This window comes from Platalea leucorodia (genome assembly GCF_965183815.1).
Source record: "Platalea leucorodia genome assembly, chromosome: 14".
NCBI classification, from domain to species: Eukaryota; Metazoa; Chordata; class Aves; order Pelecaniformes; family Threskiornithidae; genus Platalea; species Platalea leucorodia.
The window spans coordinates 7,883,354-7,901,450 of record NC_138836.1 but is presented as its reverse complement, the minus strand read 5'-3'; the positions used below and the strand labels follow the sequence as shown (position 1 = coordinate 7,901,450).

At 38.6% G+C, this 18,097-nt stretch overlaps 1 protein-coding gene across 3 annotated transcripts in view; it reads left to right on the top strand.

Moving 5' to 3' along the window:
• CEP112 (centrosomal protein 112) overlaps positions 1-18,097 on the top strand; it is a 174,874-nt gene that overhangs the window by 120,704 nt on the left and 36,073 nt on the right. For 2 of the 3 annotated variants that reach the window (XM_082326516.1, XM_082326517.1), the window contains 2 exons: positions 7,496-7,558; positions 11,473-11,622. In XM_082326516.1, the coding sequence (XP_082182642.1) occupies positions 7,496-7,558; positions 11,473-11,622 (213 nt within the window). The remainder of the gene's footprint in view (positions 1-7,495; positions 7,559-11,472; positions 11,623-18,097) is intronic. The other variant, XM_082326518.1, reaches the window with a different exon arrangement.

Here is an 18,097-nt window from a genome sequence, read left to right as displayed (position 1 = left end):
TCTTGTGTGAATTTGAAATGAATTTGGGTGTTTGCTTGAAAATGAATAAGGTACAAATCCCCAAAAGACTTCTCCTGTATTTAGTTCAGAGGAGTTAATTCTGACCTACAGCTGCAGGATGGAGAATGGATAAATAATTAAACATTGGGAACGTTAAGAGTCTCACAGTATCTTATTTATGTTTTTAATTGCTTTTATGATTGAGCAATATATTCCATTCTCTTTTAATTGGGACTTTGCTGGACTTGCACATAGTTAGTCATCGGTGCAATAATGCTTTCTGGCTCCGTGAAGTTGTCATTCTTTTTGGGAAGCTTTGTTGTATTTAAAACTACAAAAAAAAAATCCAGCATAATCATGCTAAGGAACACTGATTGCTTCAGATCATAGATTTGTTAGGGGATTTTGTCGTATTTTGAATGTTTGTCTTTCCAACTGTAGGAGCTTAACTTTTGTTGGGCTGTTGTCTAATGATGTGACTTAGTAATATCAAGTTAACTTAGTAATACCAAGTCTGTCCTTTTGTTTCCAGTTTTCCTTCTATTTAATAAAAAAATATTTGCTCTCAAAATGATGCATACGTAGGAATTTTTTCTAGTTATTATCTTCTTAACACTTGCTTGTTATTGACACAAAATTCAACTTAAAACAGCAATGGAGAATCTAAAAAATAAATATTGCATTCTTATCCCTTTTTATAGTCCTTTCAGGAGCCTTATAGTCTCTGCTTGGCAAAAATCAAGGTGTGTAAAGTTAGCTGATATATAGTGAGAAAGTGCACGATTCCCAGAAATCTCCACTTTCTGAAAGAATCGTGTATTGTAAAGCTCATACTAAGTAGCCTTTAACGGAGTCAAGTCATGGATCAGTGTCACATCTTGGTACCCTTGCCTTCTGTTTGTGGAGGAACCATTAGCTTGACTTGCATCTTCAAAGATGTTTAGCAGCCTATCCCTTCGTGATTTTACTGGCTGTCAGCTGTTTGGGTACCAGAAACATCTGGGCCTGAGTGATATGAGCTGTTCTGTAAACTTCTTTATATTACGGTGGGAGAGAGAGACAGAGTGCACGTGAGCGGGAGAGGTGCCGGTGTAGCAGAGGTGCCCAGTCTTGCTGATGAATAAAGGCAGCTTGTAAAAGCTCACATAATTCCCTTTGGGTGCATGTTTTATTTGTTAAGGCTCTGAAAAAGAAAATGCCACCACTTTTGATATAATGTCTTAAACCCGCTTTAAATAACCATCTTAATTTAGTTGGACAGAACAGAAGAAAACCAGGAAATATTAAAAATTGTAATCCAGGGATGTATTTGTGCCGTACCAGGTTTAGGCATGTAGCCACGGGAAAACTAGGCTTCAGTACCCTAATGTGGAGTGGTGCAGTCCCAACATCTTCACTGGGTTTACTCAGTTCATCTTATTTGAATGTTGAGCAAAAGAAGGAATCGTGCCGTAACGTAAAAGCCACCTGCCTCCCGACTGTTTTGGCAAAACGTCACAGGACGTCTTCAGATGAAACTAATTCGCTCCCTGTCCTTTTAAATGCCTGATGCATGTATCAGTACTATCTTGTATATTTAAGGTATTGAACAATTTCATGTGGCAAACCTAGACTGTTAAGCTGGTTTTAAAACTTTGTATTGTATACAATGCTTGTATGTTAGGCCAAATCATGCAGCTGGTTTTAAATAAGGTGCCTGGTTCACTGCAACATTGAATAGAAATCAGTATTAGTGAAGCTGGGAAATATTTAGGTGCTCAGTAAATCCATTTAGATGAAGCCGAGTAATTGCGTACTAGTGTAAGGATGGCATAACTTTGGCATCAGACGCCATGCAGTTGGAGTCTCATAGAAGAATTTTTGGAAGAGTTAAATGTCTGTATTTAATTTCCTTACATAATTTCAGAATGATTAGAAATACACTGTTAGTTTGAATGAAAGGACTGGAAATCAGAGTTTTCCTAAGGCACAAATCGCACAAGCAGTTTTTCAGCAGGCCCCCATTAAGCACAGAATTGCTATATACTGCAGAAAGGCAATTCTCCATACAGGTAGAGTGTCAAATTCATTTCTATTCATTCTTGTTTTTTTCGCAATGAAAAGTACTTAGTACATGAATGAGAGGGTTTTTTACTCCTAAAGATGTATGTTTAAAGGAAAAAAAAAAAAAAAAGATGATGATTTATAGACCTACAAAAGTGGAATGTAAAATAGAATATTAATAGGATTTGTGGGTATGACAGATTGGGATTTCTATCATTCATTTTCAAAACCCTTGAAGTCATTTGGTACTTGACTAATTATTCTGTTAATATCATTTTGGATATTGAACTATTTTAATGGTCTTTTGGGTGACTCAAATTACATATTTGAACTGGTATGCTATTTTCACTGTAACACAGAGGTTCAGCTTTCCATTTGTTATCTGATGTGGGCAGAGCAGGAGAAAGAACGAGAGCATTGGTGTAGGAAGTCACCCACCGTCGGTATTAGAGGCACATAAGGAAAAGATACGTTTCAGGCTTTGAGGTCGAAATGAAATTTTTATGTACAATCTGATGAACTTAAAAGGTGATCTGCTAATCTCTGAAGTTTAAACAGATACTGTATAGTGTTATAACCTACTTAATAACAAAAATTGCTACAGTTAGCCATTCTGAAGGTCATTTTCTTTTGACATCTGTCAAATTACACAATCTTGAATTTTGGTACAAAGCATAATGCTGTCAAACTTAAATAGAAATATTCCAGAATGTGGAGTGGTGTGTTGTTTTTTAAGGTAAATGGGCCCCATTTACATTAGTTCTTTGATGTTAAATTCTTTGCTGCACATCAGAGAACAGTTGCTTCTTCCCTGGAGCAAGTTTTCTTTCTTCTCCTTCCCCCACCCTTTGATTTTTTTTCTTCTCCTTTTTTTTTTTTTTAGTTTGCTTACACTTTTATCTAACTAATTATGGAGGATCAGCATAGTATGGCCATCATTTAGCTAGTTGCAGGCATTTTGAAAAATGGTTATTTCATAGCTTATTCCCTAAACAGATTTCTTAAATCTGCTTTTCTATTAGTGAATATGGGTGGGTACATATAACCCTCTAGTTTATGAGAGTTTTATATTTGTGGGGGTTTTGTTGCTTGTTTATGTTTGGGGGAGGTTGAAATAAAATTGAAACACTACTGAATCAGTCACAAAACTAATTCATATCTAGATGAACAGGATTTCACTATGCATCCTTAGCTCTTACAGATCTATCCACATTTGGGTTGCAAGAGTTAGTTTTCGTATTAATTTTGGAGCATAATTGAAATCTCACTTTCCATCCGAAAATCACCGTTCCAAAGCTGGAAGATATCGTATCATGGAATCGTTTAGGTTGGAAAAGACCTTTAAGATCATCGAGTCCAACTGTAAACCTAACGCTGCCAAGTCCACCACTAAACCATGTCCCTTTGCACAGATTTGTACTGTTCCAAAAAATTCTTAACAGCTGCGTTTTTGATAAACATTCAGGATGTCCTAAACGCCTTCACGGCTGTTGATGGAAGATGAAGTTGTCCGTGTACCTGCCGACCCCGTAGTGCAGCTAGAGCTACTGTCGACACTGGAGATGGCCGTACCGGTGAGCAGCCCCCGGGGCTGTTCCATCAAGTGGAACTAGAACTGAAAGTCCCCTCTAATACATCTTGTACCTTAAAAATAGCACATAAAAACTTTGTAATTAGGGTAGGGCACGGTATGCTTTTGTGGTGTGGTCCCGTCATAGATCCTTTGCTCTTTTATTTGTAGTAATGCTGCTCTGTTTCATGAAAGGAAAAAATGAAAATCAGACTGTGTTAGAATAGCATCCATTAATTCAGATACCACATCTGTAGTGCTAATACCGTTCTTAATTTTTACGTGAAATGTTTTGTTGAAGTCGGTGCAGTTTTGCTCAGCAACCACAATATGATGCTTTAAGGCGTGTTATAGAATTATAGTTGGTTTTTAAAACCAATTAACTGTAACAAGGACATAATCTTTTTAATGCAAAAGTCCTCACTCTGGAATATAAAATAACTGTATGTAAAATTGTCATAATCAGATAATTTTAGCTAAAATATGTATTAACTGTGTGAAACTAAACAGAAGTTAATTTTTGAATCGGTGGGATTCCTCTATGGCTTATCCAATTTAAACCTTTTTATTATAAAAATGGATATTACAATTGATATTTCTGACAAGTTTTTGCCAAGTGTGAATTTCAACAGCTACCTCTCGCACATGGAAAACTAGTTTAAGACCCATTAACTATATTTGCAGCGCTGCCCATTGCTATAAAAAGAGTTAGACTTTAATGAATACTGGCTGACCCTCCAAATGTTCACCTTCCAGTAGGATTCTTATTCATTATGTTTCTGAAATAGCATGTAACCTGAAAGCGAGGGAATGCCCTTAAAATAATACAGAAGCAGCTTACGCTTCATACAAGGCATGAGCCGAGCAGCCTGTTAGAGAAGAAGGAGCCCAGGAAACTGCTGCTTGTGGACACCGTGCCTTTTCTAACCTTCTCCTCTGTCAAGATAAATGTAATATAAATCTTCCGCGATGTTCACTGCACGCAGCTATGTCTATTTACTTTGCAGTAAGCCATTTCTTACCAAAAAAACAAAAAGTAAAAAGGCACATTATTTTGTGTAGCAGTGCTACACGTGCCCCAGGGGAGTAGGTTTATGCCTCCCTAGGCTGCAAAGCAACAGCCTATAGTCAAGAGGTATTAAATTAGTTTAGTCGTAGGTTTTGAAAAGGGAAAAGTTTTGTATTTCTACAATAAAAGAAGAGGAGGGAAAAGAGTGTTCCTGTGCATCGCCATGAATTAGATCTGTTCAGCTGACCAGTGTGACCCAACTTGTAGAAACCACCTTCTGCAGAGCTCCGCTGGTGCTCCTGTGCAGTTTGTGATGCTGCAAGCCCTGTACGGTGTTACCGGTCCAGAGAAAAGCTGAAGTCAGCAGGTGTCCATACTTTTTAGTGCCACAAGGTCGAGATAGCCAGTTTTACACAGCTGGAGCCGACCGAAACATGGTTTTGCCATCTCCGGTGGAAGTTCTGGTAGCTCAGTACTTCTGAAAATCAGACCCCTCAAAAAAGGATGTTTGAGACTGCAAGTAAATGCAAGAATCTGTGGTTCGTTGATGACTGGGAGACAGCTTATAAATATTTTGCTAATTGGATTTTGTTAAAGCCATTATACAATAAAATGTTGTAATTGCCTTTAAATAAACTGGTAGGATATACTTTCTTTGCCTTCAGTTAGGAATAAAACACTGAAATTTAGCATATCTTTCTTTTGGATCGCCTCTGTCATGTCTATCAGAGGTCATCCTGGTTCTACTCAGTGTGAACAAACAAGTTCTAATTTGTTTATGAAAGTTGTGGGGGTTTCTTTATTATTTATTGGGATTTCTTCTGTGGGTTCAGGAGGTTATAAAGCTGCTTCTATGAAAGATGAAGTCTTTTACCCAGGGCAAGTTGAGTGAGAGCAGCTGTAATGTGATCTTCTTTGCAGTGCCTTGCTGACTACTATCTCTCTCTTTCTGGGAGGAACAGTAATTTATACTATTACTGTAATTTATTTTTTACTTTTTTCCCTAAAGATAGACTGGCAGTTTCAGTCACTTCATGGCATGCAGTGGTGGTAAAACGTAATCTGAAACCAGACGACAATACAGTGGAAAGAGTGTTAACGTGGGTCAGCCTGAGTACAAAGAGAAATGCAGCCTGCGTAGGGCTGTCTGGCATAACTGCTTCTGTGTTACCGCTCTCATTTTATTTATGCAGCCCCACAAGGTGCCCTTACAGTGTCTGTGGCACACTTTAAATGGCAAATGTAGAAGTGGAATTTAATTTGTCTGGTGCTCCAGAATTCTTGTATATGCTGTTTTAAACCAGAATGTAGTGCCGTTATCTCTATTTATAACAAAAAAACAACCAAAACATGTTATCAAAAGTTATGCTCATATTTGATAATTGGTTTTGATTAACTTTTTTACTAAATTTCTTAGTACCAACAAACAAATTGAGACCTCCATATGTTTCATAATTTTGGAATTTGAAGGGATTCAAGATCTTGAATTGCAGTATCATGTAAACTTCAAGATTATTTTTAACTGGCTGTAATATACTTTTATTAAGCTGCACCATACACAACTGCCTGGATTGTACAAGAGGATTTGAGCCCTATCATGCTTTGCGGTGATTCGCAAACACTGTCTGCAACTTTAAGCTCCTAAATTTAGAGTCCAGTAAAATCAATAAGACTATTTGCTTGACTGAAATCCCTGGTGTTTGCAGAAGTGGAGTTTCAGTCTTGCAACCGGATCCAAGCAGGGTTCGGAGGCTTCAGGGGGCCCCCGCGGCTTCTGTGGTCCCCAAAACAGGCGCTGGCACACAGGCAGCTGCAGGAGCGTGTTTGTGTGCTGGATGCTGTGCCGTAAAACTAAGGACGACAGATCAAAGATTTGAACACGAGGTCAGATAGATTTTGAAAACTTAATCAGCTTAAATTTGCTTCAGAACTCAGCTTCATAATTTTCTGTCCCCCTAAGAAAATATTTTGCTTAGACACCTGTCCTCAAAATTTAGAGCCAAGAACAAGAGAGCGCTTAGCAGTTCATTTGAGGACAGCGTTTTGAGGACAGTCTATCAATATAATACTGTGGCACTTGGCAAGAAAAATATAAACCAGAATTATGTCCTGAAATTAAATTGAATTTATTTTTTAGTTGTTATTGAATTACTTCTGAAATTGAATTGAGGAGAAAACCTTAAGAGCTATTTTTCCCCAGAATTATAGAAATATTTGCTTATTGGATTCCAATATGACAAAGCAGCCTTATTTTCTGTTTGTTTTATTCTTTATCTTTGAGTTGTGGAAAAAAAAAAAAAATGCTCGGAGAAGGGAAGAGCTGTATGTCCAAGAGCTCCCGGTTGGTTCAGCTGCATATTGGGTCGATTTTCAGTGTAATCGCCACCTTTAAAAAAGAAGGGACGTGCGGTGGGACAGAAGGCAGTTGCGCACACCAAGCTGAGACACGAAGTCGTGTCCTCCATGTCGCGCCGCACCCTCGCAGCCTGTGCCTGGGACTTGGCCCTTTCCCTCCGTTCAGAAACGAAGTCACCCTGATAAACCCGGGTGTGCGCTGCCTCCCTCCCCCTGCCACACACACACACTCACTCTTTTTTTTCTTTTTTTAATCCGCAGAAGTCTTTATGTTTTTCTAATAATTGGCAGCAGAGGTACAATTTCTCCCCTCTTTTAAGTGATGAATAGTTGGCTCGAGATCAAAGGCAAGCCCTTGCGGTTTTTTGGCTGCCACAAAAGGGCGTTGGAGTTGGCGCGGGTCCCAGCCGCTCAGCGATAGGCATGTGGATGAGGTGCCAAGCGGAGGGGTCGGTGGCAAAGTGTCTGTACACGTTCTTCATCTGAGCTAATCTGGTTGCCTTTTGTGTGTATTTCAGGCAAACAGCCGGCTGAAGCAGACTGAGAAGGAGTACAGTCAGAAGCTGACTAAATCCTCACAGGTAGGTAGCGAGAAGACAGGAACTGCACATGAATCCATTTGATTGGGAAACTTGATGAAAAGTGTAATTACTTCTGCTCTTAAGTGTAGGTCTTGATGATCAAGAGGAGCCATAACTGTTTCCCAAATCAAACATCCAGTGTCTTTCTTGCAGATTTTAACCTTTCAAAAACCACAGAGCATTAAGCTGACTAGAAAAAATGGGTGGGGTTTTTTTTGAGTTCTAAATTCCATCTTTTTCATCTACTTATGTCCCTGTCCACGGCAGGGGGTTGGAAATAGATGATCTTTAAAGGTCCCTTCCAACCCAAACCATTCTGTGTTTCTATGTTTACTTTTTCCTCTCCTGAGGACCCAAGAGGAGTGAGTCCTCCGTCAGTCAGTCGGTGGGAAGGGAAGGCGAGGTGTCCCGTCAACGAGCACGTCTCATAAAATCAGCAACAGTTGCACAACCAGGACTTGCATTTTGTGTCACAAGGTGGTGTTTGCCCACTCAACCGATGTAGGACAGCAGTCCCAACTGTGCCATCTTGATGTTTGTCATTGCTCCTAGCCAGTTGAGCATTTTTCCCCAAAACAACGCTCTGAAGAGTGCCAGTGTCCTGAAAGCAAACTGATTTTGACTTGAGTTTTCGTTCTTCAGAGTAGTCTCTTGAACATGGAAGATGAAAATGTGTGTTGAATTTACATATATGCTTAAAAATGATAAGACAGAATGATTCTTAAATATTTCAGCTCTCAGTTTGATTGACAGGTAGTACTGAAGTGTAAAAAATGATGGAGTTGCAACCAGAAGTTAAGCTTTTAATAATGTGAAAATTGCCATGAGGATTTATGTGGAGGTGTCATTCTTCTCATTCCTCCCGACCACAGCAGAATGCCTGCCTCTTACTTGCAAAGTGTGTTTTCAGCAATAGTAATAATAGTCTAATAATACTCTTTTAAAATCAATAAAAACACTACAAAGAATGGTTCAGAAGCCTCAAACTAGGCAGAGGTGATCAGTGAGAGAATGACAAGAAACTGTAAACTTAGCTGTTTTACAAACCCTTCAAAATATTTTAAAAGGCCTGATTTCAGCTTTTCAGCAACCTTTGAGTCTCATTCTCTGTAACACTTGTCCAAAATTTTCGCTTTAGTTGTTTCGATGAAATTTATTGGACTATCACTTTTTCACACTACACTTTTTGAGACTGCATTTATCAGAATCATTGGTAAATGGGTTTTTACATTATATTTCTAAAACCTAATGTGTATTTTCTGCACATTTATTTGCATACAGAGAGGTGGTGGGGTCTCCATCCTTGGAAATACCTAAAACCTGACTGGACATGATCCAGAGCAACCAGCTCTGGGTCACCTTGCTTTGGGCTGGTCCCTTCCACCCTCACCAGTTCCACGATTCTGTGATAAATCAGAGAGAATGCTCTCCTAAATGCCTTTTTAGTCATTTGTTGAGAGCCTTATTTATAAAGAAAGAAAGAAACGGCAACAAAAAAGCCCTATTTTTTTATCTTGCCATCTGAACCTGAATAGCAGAAAATTGATAAAGCTCAAAAAGTACCATTTAATGCATGCCAGACGTTAAGGAAGAGATCCTTTTCATTGCTAACTCCATGCTACCTTTTGGCATTGTCATTTTTATGCTTTTGTCGTGCCTAGTGAGTGTAATCAGAAGTCAGCCTCTCTGTGCCAGACATAGTTTACTGTCAGAACAGAGACAGGTCGTGGTCCATTCATTAAACACAGATGGAATAATCTAAGTTTCTCTCAATTTTTAAACAAGGGGTGAGGAAAATTGCTTTAATTGTTACAGTGGGAACACCTAGGTAGTATAGCACAAGGTAGTAACTATTTAACCTAAATGTCGTAATAAATTTTGTCAGACTGAAATTTATTGGCCTGTAGCATAGTCTCAAAATGGAAAAATTTTGAGCCATGTTTTTTTTAAGCTAGGCATTGCTGTGGCTAATACACTGTTCTCTTTATCGGGGAGAGATGGACCCAATGACCAGAACTGGCGTTCCTCTGCGCTTTCTGTGGCAGACACAACACATACATCATGTGTCAGGGCTCTTTGGCACAATAAAGGAGTTTCACCCCGATGTCTGAATTTCTTTACTTTTGTGGGTTTGAATCCAAATCCCTAAAGTTACTTGAACATAGGTTTTTTTGTAGCTCAGTATTAATAATAGGTCAATTGCAACTTTTCTTGTGGTCATGTTGCTGACAACATCTGTCTAATCTTACTCTCTGTGGCCTCTTGGAACATTCACTTTTAACACCCACACAGAGAAGATATTTCAAGAAATTTCCTCTGAAGTTTATACAAAGTAAACAGATTTTTTTCTCTGAAAAGTACTGCACAAAGCAGATCTTTCTCCATCAATTCATGCTGAAATTTCCTTGCATGCATTTCAGAACTCTTATGCTAGTCCAGGGTCTTAACCCCGTCAAAGCTTTAGATTTCATTCTTGCGTTATATTAAAGGGTTTGTTATTTTGTTTTCTTTTTTAAAAGTGACAAAATGGAACATACACAAAGTGGTATAGGTGTGCATGGCTTCAAGTTGTGATCCATTGCTTTCTCCTGCTGTCTCACTGCATGTGTTACACACCTAGCAAAGCCACGTTTGTGCAAATTGTGTGTCATCTGAAAGATGATTGAAATTGCAAACCCGGTTGTACTGCTTAATTCTGCCTAAAGAGTTACACCTCTCCAGATAATCTCTAAACTTTGGCCCACTGATCTCATTAAGAGCAAATAGCCTTCCTTTTGATCAGTATATTTTCTTTTTTAATACGTATTTGTTTTTAGAAAAGAAATACAGAAGTACCCATGTAGGTTTTACTCATAACCTTTGTTACTCTCTGGGGTTTTCAGGTAGTAAAACAGAAATAAATTTACAGTAGAGTTTTAATCAGTCCTTTTTCCCTTCCTCAGTGATTCCAGTACTTTCATTTGTAGAGTATTTCTTTTTATGTTAGTTCTATATCCTGTTAGTAGTTCTAAAAAACCCCCATTTTTTCCTAAATAACCGTGGTCTTAGTATAGTTAAATGTTTCTCTACCAACGAGGAGGCCTTGCAAACACCCGAGTCTGAGCGCTCTGGTAGTCTCTCCCTGAACTGCCTGTGTGCTGAAGTGTTTTTAGAATTAGACTATATTATGCTGCTACAGCAGCTTAACCTTAAGCTTGAATATATACATTCAAGTCAGTGACTCTCCCATATGTTTAAGTGCTTTGCTGGGTGATGACTTACATGTCAGCATAAAATTCTGTAAATATGCCTGAAGGATCAGCTTTAGTTATGACTTTCCACAGTGATAAAAAAGGTGAAACAAGTACGTTTCAACAAATCCTGAGTGAATCATGTAAAAGGTCTAGTTCAAGGGTCCTGGACATGGAATCAGGTCCCCGCTGTATTGCTAAGCAGAATATGCTCCTTTCAGCAGCTCAGAAGTTTCACTATCAAGTTTAAATTTCAGTCCAGTATGTAAATTTGGGTTTTTTTTCTTCTCTGCAGTATCAAGCTGTAAAGTATCCTTCCAGAAAACAAACGCCACCATCACTATGTAAATTTGCAGTACTGGTTTCAGGGCAGTGGAAGACGGGAAACATGCTCTATTTTGAAGATCACAGATGTGCTTTGTTCTCATGAGTAAATATTTTGGAATGTCATAGTGGAAAACCCTTCCAAATATTTTGTGTTCAGCAATTTTTTGTCATTCGCAACCTTACTATATTCCTTTTTCTCTGCGTGGAATTTCATGCTTGCTAGTGTGTAATATGTTAATTTAAAATATTTAGCTTGCGCAGCAGAGTATGCCAATGCCATGCTTGTACTGAGCATAAAAACATGCAAAATACATGCCTTTTACTGAAGAGAGATTTAGCATGCTGTTTTCTTTTTAGATCATAGCTGAACTTAAGACAACCATTTCCTCTCTGACAGAGGAGAACAGCCGGCAGCAGCTTGCCGCGGAGCAGCGGCTCCAGGAAGTTGTACAAAAGTTTGAAGATAAGAAGCAGCAGCTGATTACAGATAATGACAGAGCAATCAAGGTAATCTGGGGATTTTAGTCACTGATGCTACTGGCTGTTTGAGTGCAATTAAAAGTTCTGCAGTGGGCAGATGAATGCAGGTATCGTTCCTGTTCACACAGCGCTCACTAATTCCATTCACTGGACCTTGACTTTGATGTAGCTGATGACTCAGGCTCCCTTTCCTCTAGCTGATCACATGCCTGCATAAAGCGTTTCGTTTTGGCGGGTCTAATCCATCCACTTCAGTCAAAAGTTGAAACTTTCCTGTTCTCTTTCTTTTAATATTGACTCAGATATTTTAATGTGTTTTCAGCACCTTTACACAGTGCTTTCAGTACTTGAAAAAAAAAGGTGAAAAATAGGAGAGCCGAGTTGCACCACCTGAGAGCCTGCAGTACGGCACGGGCTTTAGCTTGGTTTTCACACGGCAATCTCACCTTTCATGTTTAAGGCTGCAATGAAGGAAAGTGTGTTCTTAGGTTCCACTGAAAACAAAGTCTCTGCTAAATATGAATGGAAATAAGTATTTATTATTTGTAACTTTTTTTCATTAGATTTCTACATATTTTGTATCGGAGTTGCATTTTCTGGTCTTTTTCAAAGGAGCTTTAAGAGACTACAGGTTCTGAATATTCGGACTCTGTTCCTTGCTGCTTTGACACCCTGATTCAAAGCGGCTGCAGAGAACCCCACCTGCAGAAGCAAGTAGAATTATTTTTTAGACATTCTTCCTTTCAGAGTAGTGAAGAGCAATGGAAGATTTTTGAAAGTATGTAATCTGCTAGGGTTGACAACCAAAACACTTCATTAAGAGTTGTATAGAAGAAGGAAATTCCTTTTTTTTCTCTGTAATGACATTTGCTAGTACCAAACAAAGAATTCTGTTGTTAAATCTAGCAACTCATGAAAAAATGAACTCCTAACTTTCTGTGCTGAAAAGAAACCATGGGAGTTTTTACATGTCAGACCTATCTGATGTTCAGATAACGGTACAGTTAATGTCTTCTACATCTGAATGGTTTGCATAAGGAAATTAGGTTGACCTTACTATCTCATCATCTGCAGAGTGTTCTTTTTGTTTAATGATTATTTTTTTTTCCTCAAGGAAAAATGTCTGTCTGTCCTCGTGTGTTGAGGAACAGAATTTTTTTTCCAAACGATCTTTAGTCTCTTCTGTCAAAGGTATAACCATATGGATGTTGGCTATAATCTGTTCTCCAAACTGAATCACTAGAGGTAGCTTTTATTATCACTAGCATCTCCAAATAGTTAAATCACGATATTTTGTGGTACAGGTGGATTTTTGCCAATTAGGAAAATGTGCTGTTTGTAGTTCTCCACTTTTCCAGTGGCCATCTAGACAGAAAAACAGTGGAATAGTCTTCCATGTAGTCAGAAATATGCTGTAATTCAACAGTTAGCATGCATTATACCTTCCTGAGTTATATATTTGAAATACGTATTTTAGACCGTGTACCAGTTTTTTTCTTAGCACCTGATGCAAGTGCTACTGTTGAATTTATGGATTCACCTAAACTAAATTACATTCAGTGGAAATACTTCAGCTGTTGATAACAACAGGTTTTGAACACTAATGATGATAGGTTGTATGAAGTCCTTCTCCATGTAAATCTGTGTTCAGCTATTATAAACTTAATTTTGACATTGTTACCTCAAAATGTAATGAAATACATAAAAACCAAAGTGCAATTCTGCACAGGCTTTCTGAGCAGTGTCCCAGAGAGATTTTAGTGCTGGTGCTGCAACTACATTTTGTAAGATTTGGTCAGCTTGGGGAAGAAATTGCAGGAGCTGTTATGCTTGGAGTTCTTGAACTTTGTTTAGTATCATTAATATTGTACTTTTAAAAAAATCTTCCCCTGAAACCACTGATTTAATGGAAATTTACTGAAAGTCAGATACTCAAACAGAAAATTCTTAGGAAGATAAACTGCTGTGTATGCTTCTGGAAGCAGAAAGAGGTGTTTTTAATACTCGATCACTTAGTATTTTTAAGAACCACACATATTTCTAGATGAGCATATGCAGAAATACTTCGCTTTTTATTAGCCCGGGGAAAAAAAATTGGTTTTGGTGAAAGTGGAATCCTAGATGTCCTAGAGATGGGGAACAACATCTAACCTAGGGCAAGCTGAAGACCTTGAGGGATGGTTAAAGAAACATTCTAAAGACAAAGCAATTCTTAATATAGCATAAGCCTTTGAGAAGACTTAGTATACTATAAGCTATTGAAAAGACTGTCGTTAAAAAACTGGCATTTGCTAAATATAACATTGATTTAAACTAACATTGAGGAACAGATTGCAATTTCCTTGCAATGGTATTGGGTTGACTTCCAATTATTATTTCCTTTCAAAGGGAGAAATACATTTTTACAGAAACCAACTGGCTCTCAGAAAAGTTTTGGATTTAGTCAGTAAAGTGATATCCAGATGTGGATACCATAATACATGATTTTGATGTTAATTCAAATTCCTGACTCTCTTTGCTAGTCAAAGATTTCCAAGTTGTTACTGTTCCACAATTGTATCTATCTTCTTTTTTTTTTTTTTTAATGGGATCTTAAACATTAGTGAAAAAGAATAAATGAAACTTCTAAGAACATTTTGCTTCTTTTGACAACCTAAAAACCCAATCTGAGCAACCCTTTTTGGCTTCAGATAACCTCAGTTTGGGTCAGTTTGAGACAAATGCTTGAAGTACTTGGCATTCCGTATTACACCATGATTTGTCTGGCCTAAGGGCAAGTCAAAGTTTGTGCCATCAGAGTCATAAAATTAGGATAAAATTTTGGCTCATCACATTCCTTTCTTGTGGCTTATAAAGTAACCGATTTGGATGCCATCGAGTTGCAGTGCCTAATAGCAAAGACCTAAGAAGCCATGGTCTGACAAGGTGTTGAACAACCGAGTGACTCCTGTCGCTGCCTTTTCGCCTCTGTTGAGTTTGAGCCTGTTGGGATTACGACAGCGTTGGCACAGAGAGTGATCCCAAAAGCACAGCTCGCCATTCAGTGCCGCCTAGATATCTTTGCTTTGAACTTACCAGGACTTGTGGTCTTTGGAGCAGAGTACAAGGACGCTGCAACTGGCCTGGCATGGGGCAAATCCAGCAAAGCTCACCTGGTCTCTGTGCCATGCCTCTCCTGTAATGTGCTTATACTTCAAAGATCAGGAACCATTGGTTTAGACCGTAGGATTAGCTGAGAGCACAACTATATTAATGCCCTGCAGAAGCTTGGAAAAGCTGCTTAAATTGCCATGTCTGTTAACCCATTTGTGATGCTTTAGACTGGGATTTCAGAAGGCACCCTCCAGTAAGGGTCTGGATGCTGAACGCTCGAGAATGTCTATGCAGGATCTATGTTGGTCATTGAAGTGTAGTGTAAACTTATTAAGGCCAAATTTAAACTAGCTTTCTTGCATCCCGATAGCAATCTAGCCACAATAACCTGGAGCTCAACGCAGTCAAATGGTCAGAGCATTTACCTAACTTTCCTGCTGCTTTTGACAGTGGTTACTGGCTGGACTCAGCACTAGCATAAAGTTGATTGCATTGTAGAGATACCTTGAGGTTATTTATGAAAACCCAGCCTTAGGGGTTTTTTTATGAAATCCTTTTGGATCCTGGGATTGAAAGTGCAAAACAGTTTCTGGGATTGGAACTGCAAAACATGTTCAGAGCATTTTAATGTAGAAGTTGATGGCCAAGTGGGGACTCCACATCAAAAAGTAGATTCTGGAAAGAAATGGATGATGGAGAGCACGCAGTGACAAACCCACAACAGAAAAGGGAGAAAATGTTGCTTTTTTGCCAGAGGAACCACATTTGTTGTTTGGCTCATATTACAGATTCTAGGATTCTGTTATATCCCCTGAATTAACACCAAAATTTCATTAGGAAAACATGGCTTGAAGATGACATATTTCAACACTTTGTGTGTCAGCCAGCTTATGATCAGATTAATTCTGTTAATAAATAAGACTTAAAAGGTTTCTAGGAAAGAATGTCGTATAATAATGTTCCCCTTCGTGTGAAAAATTTTGAAACAGTTGCTTTTCTTTGTTATGTTCAAAAATGTTGAGAGGGAAAAAAATCAAAAGTGTGTTTTATAGCCATAGCAGAACAAAGGAGAAAACTTCTGCTTTTAAATTGTCTGGACCAATGCAGGCATTGAGTATTCTCAGCATCATCATATATTTGTTAGATGCTGTCCTATCTTGGAGCAAAAAGAGAATTTCCTTATGCAAAGCTTGGACTGAGGGTTTTATCAACTCAGTGAAATTTCTCAGTGCAACTATAACAGGATACTTACTCTGCTGTAGTTAGGCTTGAGTCAGTCCTTGTGTGGGGTACTCTGCTTTGTTTTATTCTGGAATACTGTTTCCACACGGGGTGGGTTTACATTGGTATCACTCTATGGGGCAAATTGCCCCATAAAGAGAGTGCGTGGTCACTTGGGCTTGGTGCTCGGAGCACCCGTCTGCCGCCCAGCCCGCCCCTCGGGTCTGCCTGCGGCCCGCTGCGCCAGGGTGACATGCCTGGCCTTCTTGTTTGTCTTGCATAATCCCCCTCCCTTTCATGTTTGGTTCCTGCTAAAAGTAAAACAAATTATTTTAAACCTTGGGATGTTTTAAAGCATTCAGAACATCTCTTTAAGGGCACCTGATATCTTTGTTTCCAGAAAGTGGTTGTCAAAATATACTGATGGTATTTACAAACGTCTCTAAAATGCAGTGTATCAGAAAAACTGTTTTTAAAAATTTTGTGAACAGGCTAATTTTGCGTGTAGTTATATTTCATTATCAACCATGTTTACTAGCAAATTCCACTTATAATTACAAATAATATTTTGTATTGAAAGAAAAAGTGTGTCAGAGCTATGGCAACATTAACCGAGTGACTGTAGTCCTGCAGAAGTATTTAGTCTATTGTCCTCAAAATACCTTTTGGAATGGCACCATTGTACTCTGCAATAGCCAATGTTGGGTTTAGTAAGAAATAAATAATTCTAATTTGTTGGTTTAAAAGTCCAGAGCAAAGCTAACTCTGTGTTTTATATGTCCTTATTAGTGCTTATTAAGGGAGGAGAGGCATCAGAGAGCATACAACCTAAATTGACCTGATCTAGAGTACAGAGAAGCATTTTTGGTCCCGTCTTACAAATGAGACACTGGAAGGTAGAGCTTTGACTTTGTCCAAGGTTTGTGGCAAAGATGGAAATTCAGTCCGGACTCCTGAGCTCCGGCTCCGTGCGTCGGCCGGTGCATCGGCCCTTCTGCGAGAACAGTTTGGGGATCCAAACAGTAACAAAACTGTAGAGTGATTTTTGGAAATGAGATCACTCAGTGATAAAGCCACATCTAACAAGTGCATTGCAGGCTCGCCAGACCCTTTTGAGAAAGCTGGGCCAGTTCAGTTCTTTACCTTTTTGTAAGGCTGCTGACAAGTTTCCAAGCCGTGGCAAATAAAGGGGGAACAATTTACATGTTCAGCATTTTCTTTGTATTTACAGCAGAAAGGCTGTAATGACTGGTTGTTCAGAAGGCTATGAGCATGTGTAACCGATAGCACTGAGGACATTAATTAGGAAAAAGAACCTGTAAGCTTACTGTAAACTAAACACGAAAACCTGAAACTTAGGGTAAAGTGAAGATATATATTATTTCAAGGATTTTTTGTTAATTGAGTCCTGACTTGCTCTCCTCTCCAGCATGCTTTGATGCAGTAGGGTTAGCTGTTATAATCTAGACTACTGTTGAATAGCTGTGTAATAAACTTTTGCTAATAAGATCCACATTATTTATAAGCGTTTTTATATTTTATTGTATTTTTTATTTAAACTTGGCTGAAGGTGTTTGGGTTGTTTTGGTTTTTTTTTGTTTTAGCTAACAGTGCCTGTAAAAAGGAGGTCAGCATTTCACTGTTGAACCTGACACTGACTCAGGTCTTATAAGACATCTGGTCAGAACATGCATTACTGTTTGTGATGGTTCGATGGCCACAGACATGCCAAATTCTGTCAGTCATTGAAGATCTTCAGAGATGTGTATGTCACAGAGTTCTCCAGAGGGATCTCAAATCCATCTAATTGGTTTTGTGGCTAAGCATTACCATGAGAAACTATTTGGCATGGTGAAATAAAGAGTTTTAAGGGACCCTCTTGATGTTAAATACATGGAGTCATTTTTCATGGATCTCTATTTCTTTGTCGCTGACTTTAGTCTAGAATACTACTAACAACTCTGCAGTGGCTTTTGTTAGTGGAGAATTACAAGGCACCAACATTTGTACCTTAGCATTGTAAAGCAGTCATTAAAATTTACCAGGTAAATAATATTATCTTGCTCATAATTTCCTATATTCTGTTTGATCAGCAGAGGAAATTGTGTCTTCCAAAAGGACAGGTAAATGAAATCTGCAGGGCTTTTACGCTTTTGCTTTCTCTTTTACATGGGGTCCAAACTCTGAG